The 9,731-nt window shown below is 38.3% G+C and overlaps 1 protein-coding gene across 1 annotated transcript in view; it reads right to left on the bottom strand.

The window, feature by feature from the left end:
• Positions 1-810: 810 nt before the first annotated feature.
• Positions 811-9,731, bottom strand: part of RBM19 (RNA binding motif protein 19) — a 30,377-nt gene continuing 21,456 nt past the window's right edge. Inside the window, exons 22-25 of the mRNA XM_072415331.1 lie at positions 8,011-8,116; positions 6,424-6,544; positions 2,363-2,448; positions 811-1,272 (exon numbers count right to left, since the gene is read on the bottom strand). Of these exons, the coding sequence (XP_072271432.1) occupies positions 2,366-2,448; positions 6,424-6,544; positions 8,011-8,116 (310 nt within the window). The 3' untranslated portion in view covers positions 811-1,272; positions 2,363-2,365. The remainder of the gene's footprint in view (positions 1,273-2,362; positions 2,449-6,423; positions 6,545-8,010; positions 8,117-9,731) is intronic.

Here is a 9,731-nt window from a genome sequence, read left to right as displayed (position 1 = left end):
TATGTATCGTGTGTGGTCACAGATACGTAAATGTAGAGTTTGTTAATAATGAAAATAAAAAAAGTAGTAATAAGTAGTGGCAATCAATAAGTTTATTTCTAAAGGTATACTCAAACATGGCTGTTTGCTGATACAGAAACAGCACAGTTTGGGTCAGACATAGCACTGCAAACATGCCTTGCTCTGATTATAAAGCAGGTATCTCACAGATAAAATAGTGTGCTGTGTGCCTGTTGGACATCACCTTTGCCTAATTTTGGATGAGAAGGGATAGAGTGAAGTGTCCCCTGAGCAGCCACCCCCACCCTGGGGATGGGCTGCGTACTGACAGGAGGCCAAAACCATTTAACATCTCATCAGGCAGCATGGCGGTCCGGCTGTCACCGTGGCAACGCCGGGGCTCAATTTCACAAATGTCACATTGCGTTAACATCTTCACACTGCCCCACAACCCTGGGATTAACCCCTGCCAGTCTGCAAAAGAGTGTATAGCCTACAAACTAACTCGTCTTCACGGCATATGAGCAGATCTTTTCCTAACACTTGCAAAGTTTAAATAAAATATATTGTTTAAAAACATCAGGGTTTTTGCTTTCTTGGATTCTTAAACTGTAAAGTTGTGTAGCAGAACCTATAAGAATTGTAACCAAACACCTTTCTTTAGAACTCTCAGTCTATTTTTAACAAACTCTCCTTGGAGTCTCTCAGATCATTACAGATCCTTCCCATTGCCCATAAAGATTGGGATAATCCCCCTATCAGATTCCCAGAACAAGCTTTTTTGTACTTATACAGAATCAACGCCATAAATATGTAAAATGTGACTTTTAATTAAACAAAATGCCCCATGGGCCTGAACTTCTCAGCTTAAAGATGATTAATAGAGCAAACAAGTCTTTGACTCCTTCTTCAGTATCAGGAAGAGCTTTCAGGCCCTGGGATCTGTCCAATGCCAAAATGCACCGGGAATCCATTTCGCTTCCTTTAACAAGCCCGAAATCATTTTTTTCCCATTAGGACTTTGGGTGACCGATGATAAAGATGTTTTTCCAAAGAGATTCCCCAGGTTGGCAGTTATAAAAACTAGAAAATAATAGCACTCATGTTTTTTTCTTTACATAAAATGTAGAGATGGGTCCTTCTGAATTCAATGCAGAGGTCCAGCAGTCAGGTACAGGTCCATCAATGGGTTTTGTTACAGGATCTCAGAATCACCTCTTAAACAGGTGTAATTTGAATGATGACAGACTCTGGAGAAACCGTTCACAAAACCTTAGTGGGGGAAAAAGGGGAGAACAATTAACCCAGACAGCCAAAAAATCAGCTCAGCTCAGTAGAAGCAAAGCCTGAGGCTAGCAAGTGTGCTTAGCTGTGCGTTCAGCGGTATGTCTGCAAATCAAACAGCTTGCTCTATACACTGTGCCTACTGTAATAGCATGCAAAAATTGATCTGTATATTATAGTCTCAAAATGTACCAATAAAAATTTGGGTTCTTCCTATGAATAAATTATAAGTGAAGCAAAGATTAAAATATAAGGAATTGTATTGAAAATTACCAACACGAGGCAGAGAAAGGGAATCAAGAAGCTGAAGAAAGGACATGTAAAAAAGAAAATTGGAATTCTGTTTAGAAAAGGGTTGCAGATATGATTGGACAGGGGGACACTCATACTGGTAAAGGAGGAGAGAGGAAATACAAACGATGGACAGACTGGGCATCCGGAGGAGGGAGGCTGCACATGGAAGGAAGGGGGAGAGGAGCCCATCTGGCCACAGTGCTACACAGAGATTGCTGGTATTAAAGGTTCTCTCGGCTGAGTGGAATCAGGGGACGGCTGGTAATGAGATGACAAAACGCTGGCAGTCTGGGAGGAGCGGCTCGGTCACAGCGCTGCGCGCTCAGCTGGGTCATTTGTAAGTGTCAATCACATGGTGCCCAGGGGGAAGAGAAGGGGGGCATCATTCTACTTCATCTGTTCCAGCATAAAGCTCTAGCTGAACCAGGTTTTCCCAGCTACCTGAAGTATCTACAGACACCACCTGTCAGCATGTGTACACATTTATACAGAACATTTTAAAGAACACTAATATGGATTTGAACACATAGACGATGCTATTACCAATAGTTATCTGAGTAACAGTGTTCCTATGGTTTAGATGCAGACATTTAAAGCATATCCTAACCATCTGTTGGTCTAGTCTATGAACACTGCTCATGCAGCTTACACTCATGGTACAGGCAGAATGACAATTTAGGCATATTACACAAAGTCTAGATCTAAAACCCTCACTAAACATTTTTTTATCGTCCATGCCCAGGCAGCGCTAATATTCAGTTGAACCTGGGACCATAATCCTTACATATTATTCATCCAGATCATCTGTCTCTAGGCTCCCCATGAAATCATCCACCAGTGCAGAAGCTTTGCTTTTCTTTTTTGGAGGACCTGTGTGAAGTAAAGAAACAAGGAGGACAAGGTGCAAATTAACACTATGGCAAAATGGTATATGCAATATCAAGAAGTCAGATGTGCAATGCTAATAAGACTCATTGTTGAATATACAAAATAAAGTTACATTTACTAGAATAAAAATAGGATTTTCAAAATGGCAGAAAATGCTTGTTTAATGCATGTACACCCTAACATGATATTTTGTTGCCGTTAACTTAAGCAAAAGAGGTGTTTAGGTATCCTGCATAGTGAATGGTGACTTCCTGGATGAGTGGCACGCCAGTATTCCCCAAATCCCCTGCATTATTTCTCACTGTTGCCCTTCTGTCTTCTCCAGGGAAGTTCCCTCCTTTGAGGATGGAGTGGGAGGCCCCACTGACTGACATGTTTACAGAATGCAGAAAACTAGTCAATACTAATTAACCTGCTAGGAGACACAGTTGCTGACGGTGAAAGTGAAGGAGGAGAGAGAAAGACAGAGAAAGGAGAAGAGAAGGAGTGGAAGAATTAGGAAGTTGAGAAAAGTAAACAAAAAAGCAAACAAAAAAAGCAAATACAATGCCACAAAGATTTACCAAAAAACTTGCTTATTCCTAATTTGATAGGTATTAAATGAGCTCTAATGCAGGAAGAAATAGTATAAAGAGTTGGTGATAAACAATGGGAAACCATACAGGGAGAAGTATTATGTATTTAATGGAGGTGCAACAATATACATTCAAATTTGTATAAAAGGTAAGCACACTCATATCCAAACTACAAAAGCATGAATAATAGGCAATGTGGACCAATGGTATATAAAAGGGGTACAAACCAAGAGAAAATGTGAGATTTAAAATATCAAGGACATCTACAAACACTGCACAGGGGGCATGAACACAGAGCAGCAACAGCACTCTGGGTTGAAAAATGTAAAGGGAGAAATTTTCCAAGTCCTTCACTGAACTTTTGATACATAGAAAATGAATTTTGTCTGGGGATCAAAGATTGTAGATGAAGGACATTGTTGACTGTAAATGTTCATTAATATCTCTCTCTGCACCCTATTCATTTGGAAAGACTGTGTTTGCAGGTTCTGCTGTGTTTGTACAAGAGTCATGGGCAGCACTATTCATTTGATTATAATCTCTTGTTCTGTACATGGTAAGGGTCAATACACATCCGCTTACATTAAAGGACTACTAAAATGCTCACAAGTATGAATAGAAAACATTTAAAAAGCTTGTCATAATAAAATAGACATGAGGTTACAATCTCATCTGAAGATAAACTGACATATATCAGAGTAGATGATACATTTTTCCACTTTTCCACATTGGATCTGTTATCCAGCCATGTTCACAGAATATATTTCAATAAAAATTCTGCAAAATCTGATTAGATAATCCAAGTGAACAGTGTCTAGGGTGAAAAACATTTGTAAACTTGTATACATTTGCCACATTTTGCACGGATATCTATAGCTATAGGCAATTAAAGCCTATGTATTTTAAATTCCCGGACCCTATATTATGCTATCATTAACTAAAGTGCATTCAACAGTATTTGCAAATTAGAGATAACTATTGATTTAGGCCACAACAAAAGCGTTAGAGACAAAGAAATTGAAATAAATTGCTGGAATATCTTGTCATTTAACATAAACATGTAAAAATGAACTAACCTACTGTATATGGATGGCTAACAAATTGACTACTTATGGAAAGTAGATTTTTCTGAACTGAATATAAATCATGGGTATCAAACAGGGTATCAAGCACAAAATGTGGCTGATTTATATGTTACTTGAGCTTCTTTTTAGATGAATCTCCTTGATTTGGGTCACAGGTAGCAATAAATGCCTGATAGAAGTTTTAATCCTTCCCCATTCTTTCCCAAACAACTTTGCTCAATAAGAACACAGGCTTGTATTTATGTAAAATGCATTCAAATGTTCCCAAAAAGATAAAAACATGCAAAAGTTACTATTTGTATTTTGGGCAAATATGTAAGCTCATCACCCTCATGACGAGTTCTCGTCTTTGGTGGCTAGTGTATTTTATGTATATCACAGAGATTTTTCGAATGACAATCTCTTGTAACCTTTAAATGTTGCACTATGGTTATAGCGCGGTCATGGACACACTATGGTCTGTTGGGCTTTTTAATTCAGCCCAGCTTTACATGTAATTTATATCAGCTCATACAAACACTCTACATCCATTTGATACTGCCCTCACCCATCTCTCAAATTTTGAAACTCATTGTGGCCCCTGAGCCAAAAAGTTTGCCCACCTGTTATAGCAAGACAGCACATGTAAAAATGATCACCTTGTGCCGGGTTTTTTTGAGTGGTTATAAAGCTAACTAAATGTGACTAAGTGTGCTTAAAAACTCTAAAAAGATCCCAGTCCGACCAGTGTAGCAGCCAGTATTTTGTTTACAAGCCAAAGAAGAACAGACCCATTTAACAATATCAAGAAAGTATAAAAAGGTAGACTCTAGATGTACTTTTTAGGTCACTGGGTCTCTTTGGAGGCCTGTTACATAATAAAAAAATAATGCAAGTTATCACACAAAAAAAATAAAACAGTAAAACTTGCAAAAAAAAAAGAAAAAAAGAAGACATTCAGTGGAAAGCCAAGAAAAATATTGTTCTGAATGCATTCCCGCAGAAGAAGGGGAAAGTTGTCCTCTTTGGATCACTCAGGTATACATTACTTTAGATATACCAATATTAAGAAAACAATGTACAACTGTCTAAAAGGCCTAATCACCCCTCCCTATGATGACTTATGGTATAAGCTACTAACTGAAGTGGTTATCTTGTAACAAGAAAAAAAAAATCAAAAAATACATTACTGCCCTCCTTCAAGAAATGGTAACTGCATTTTTGTCATACTGATCCAGTGGCTTCAGTCCTCTAAGTCACTAAATAGTAATAAGTAGACAGAATTGTTTAAGCCAAAGTCCTTATCAGCATACTTATTTTTAGTCAGGGACTTCTGAAGAAGGTCTGTGTAACAGCCACATAACCAGCATCTTTGATATAAAAAAAAAAGGTCAGCCATTTTGCCCGTATTGTTTAATGCTTTCTTGTTCCTTGGACTATTACTGTAGGCTTCCTGGAAGAAGAAAGTCTTTGCCACAGGGGAGAATTAATGTACAAGTGGGACTGAAGGTTACAAACTGGCTCTGGTCATGTGACCCAACAGAAAGGTTAGGCATTTAAATCATTTCTGTAGCTTCCTAAGGCGGATGGCAGGTACAACAGGTTTTGCATGCCATATCAAAATGCTCATTTTAAACATAATGCTTGTTTACTCAGGATACATCTAAGCATCCACATTGGTGAAGTTCCACTTTAATCTTTCTCTTAATTTCTAGTAGTGCCTGCCAATTGCAAGCTTTGAAGCCAAATCACTTTAAAGGAGAAAAATTGTTGCACTGGCTTTTCAGATTTGAATGCCAAAAGGGAGTGCTTACCATGACTTCCGAACAAAGACTGCAATCTGTGGCACTCAGTACATGAAAGCTCAATTAAGATACAGATGAGCACCCCATGAAAGGCCTGCTTCAGGCTGAACAATGACACGTTTCAATATATGCGGTCCAAAGTGTCTGAGCAGGTTTGATGCAGCAGTCATAGCCATTTGTAATGCACCACCCAAAAAGCCCCCCTACCACCAGGGAAGAAGTTGAGAAGTTGCAATTGCTGTTAGATGCATGTCTGCATTAGGCACATTAATGCTTGTTATATACGGGCAACAATTGTCACACGTAACACACACTGTAACAGTATTTTGCTTAGCTGCTAGTCAGCACAGAAGTGTGCGTGCAATCCAGGCCATCATGTTATGAATAATAAAGATCTAACAACTGAATACTAATATTTTAGTAGAGAAGTTAATAACATTACAAGTACTGCATATCCCAGCTCAGCAGCAAACTGACACCCAAATGACCAGATATTTTACGTTTGCTTCTTACCGTGATACTGTTCTGCCGTCTTTCTTCTTAGAGCCTCTATACTCTCTTCAGTATCCGCCCACTCCAGAACCAGTCTTCTTCCATACAAATGTGTACTGTGACAAAGTGCATTAAACGCTCTCTGTGTTGAGGGGCACAGAATGAGGATTAATATAAAGGTCAGGAGCTTAAAAACTGCACAAAAGTGAAAACGGAGCGTTAGGAGGTGTTTAACTTTGCTGAGAAGAATAGAATTCCAAAGCTTGTATTACAAAACAAGAACCTAGAACTAGCCAGCTTCAGTAAATTTTTATGAAGTCCAATCAAAGTTTAATAACATGTCTTAACCAATTCTGGCATACAATATAACACAAAATAGAAGCACAGACATCAACATAAATTAACATTTCCCTTACCCACATTCACTGCAAAATCAGAACATTTCATCTACACTTTAGTGGTAGAAAAATCAAGCATGGCCCCTAAACAAAGGTATCCTATAACAAAAATACCATGCTGGGAATACTAATTAAAGACATATGGGATTTGTGTATAAATTGCCAAGTGGTGCTCAACCTGTAAGAGATTTTGTAGCAATAGAATCTATATATGATCAGGTTTATAACTCTCAAACCTCTAAAATGGACCAGAGGAATGCATGTATTATATATTTTACACTCATTGTAATTTTTCTCTTTTACCAAAGTGTCCAAAATAGTACATTTGTTAAACGATAATTAGCAGATTCAACTTTTAACCAGTACAGTGTATAAAATCCAGGTAGGAAATTATATATATATATATATATATATATATATATATATATATATATGTGTGTGTGTGTGTGTGTGTGTGTGTGTGTGTGTGTGTATATATATATGATACAAAAAACTATTTGTTATGTTAAAAAAAGCCTTTACTTTACATATCCCACAAACACCGTTGAACACCAGAAAAGTCAATAGGTCAAGGACCTTAACTATTATGCCCATTGATACCCACAGATGTAAAGGAAGGCATTCTTTCCTAAGGTTGACTTTGCTTGTGTTTCATGTGAGGTAGCAGAGGCTGTGGCATCACAGATTCAAAGACACAGAGACCGGGTCGAGACACAGTGTGAGCCAAAATATTAGCAGAACTGAGAATGTAAGAGTACAAATGAGGATGTAATTGGAAGATCCTGCTCAACATAAACAGCATCTAAACATCACCCCCCTCTGCCTGTTTATTTACACAGATGCATCACTTGTTAATTGGGAAACAGGCAGTGTGAAAACAGCTATTTAGGGTGGGGTGGGGGGGTTGAAAACAGGTTCCCCCATGTCTGCAGGGAAAAAAAGTGAGGCACAGAAGATAAGATAATGGAAATGAGCTGCAGAAAAGACTAGCTGAGGCACTGCTGTATAAAAGGTAGGAGTAAGGGTGGGGTAAAGACCTGTGTGAGAAAAAAGCACATGCGGGTAAATGGTAATTGAGTACTGTTAGTTTGCCAAGAGCCTCATTATCCTCATCATTATTTAATAGAAGTGACTGCTATATACAGGAAGAAGGATTTTAGCACATGAGTTTACACAGCCATGTCAAATATCCTAACCTGTATTTTCTCACCTTAGCATCTTGTTTAGTTACAAAGTCCACAAAGCCAAAACCACGATGTGCTCCCGTGCCAGCCATCTTTTTGGGTAGACGTACAGTCTTCAGTTCTCCGAATGTGCTACATGTGAGGACAGCAACACATATAATGACTTGACTTTATATTACAGTATTGTAAAACTAGCTGTAATAACTTTCAAGCTCCTCTTTACTGTTACCTTTCTAAGCTTTTTATGGTTTGCAACACAATTTAAACCAAAAATTCTAAAACTCCCCGGATCTATAAACACCACCAAAAAGAAATTAAAAAAAAAAAAAACAACAAAAAAAACCCAGATTTTAATATTTCTAAACCTGCAGAGTGCCATGAAGGTCCTTGTTCAGTCAGTTCTTGTTTTGGGGTGACAGCAAGGTTTCAATAACTACCGTGTTTCCCCGAAAGTAGGACCTACCCCGAAAGTAAGACCTATCACTATTGTCCCAACCTGCCCTAATATAAGACCTACCCCGAAAATAAGACCTAGGAAAAAAAGAAAGAAACAAAAACAAAAATAGTACTTACCGACTTCTTTCCCTGTGAAGGCAGCGGAAGCGCACACTCCGGAGCCGCACAAGCCGATGCTTTCTGTGTAGTTCCGGCTCCTGTCACAGGCGGAGTGATACTACATGCACTTCGCCTGTCAGAAGCCAGAACTCGGGATCGCGTCTTCGGATAAGGTAAGTTTTTTTTTATTTTAACCATCTCAATTTTAAAAAGTTCATTTTGGAAATGTTTGGACATTAGGCACATGCACAATATTTAGGAAGGGTGAATCTTTCAAGTTAACCGGCTTCCAACCGGCTTAAATTTGTATATGGTATATTACACTAGTTTTTTTTAAAACCTTGATGCAGTTCTCTTTGCTTGAATAGCAGGATGAGTGCTGGGGATCTCTTTATATCTTTTAAGCTGCCTAATGCCTTGGTGCCTAAACCAGACCTAAACCTAAATCTGAAAGAACATTATGGGGCAATGATTTAAACAGAAATAAGGACACAGTCTATTTGCATCTACATCATATATTCATCATTAAACAGATTTTATACGATTATAGGTATATAAGACCTACCCTGAAAATAAGACCTAGTGTGTTTTTGGGAGGCCAAAAAAATATAAGACAGTGTCTTATTTTCGGGGAAACACGGTATTACACAGGCACAGTCCAACTCGGTCACCATAGGGAAAAATACAAGGCACTACACAAATTATGTACTGATATTCATGTGTGCCTGTTTAGAATTCCCCATACTTTAGTATATTATAGATTTGCTGGAAAACCAAGGGTTCATCAAGAAAGCAGCAGTATGTCTATTCCGGCACATTTGTGTAGCCCTGCTGTGTGCTGTATAAATGTGGTTTACACTTCACTTGCTTCAAGACTTTTAAGCAAGCCCAAGGCCCATTCATTCCAATAATTGGGCAAAAAAAAAAACCAGGTCATGTGACTGCACTCTATCTGACTATATGTGTATCTTTTATGCAAATAACCAACTGAAGTACATGGTGGGTTCCATATGTACTATTCATTTAAAAATAAAACAAACAAATAGCAGTACACTTTTATATCAATACCCAGTAGTCTACAGACAGTGCACATCTGAGTGTAATCACCTGTTTTACAAACAGTATCTTTCAGGTTTAAAAAAAATGTACACAGAGCCGAGCCCTACATTGAGCACCCCTCTGAACACAGTAA

Source organism: Pyxicephalus adspersus, chromosome 6, assembly GCF_032062135.1.
Source record: "Pyxicephalus adspersus chromosome 6, UCB_Pads_2.0, whole genome shotgun sequence".
Taxonomy (NCBI): Eukaryota; Metazoa; Chordata; class Amphibia; order Anura; family Pyxicephalidae; genus Pyxicephalus; species Pyxicephalus adspersus.
Note: the sequence above shows the minus strand (reverse complement) of the source record. Positions and strands in the feature narration are given on the sequence as shown.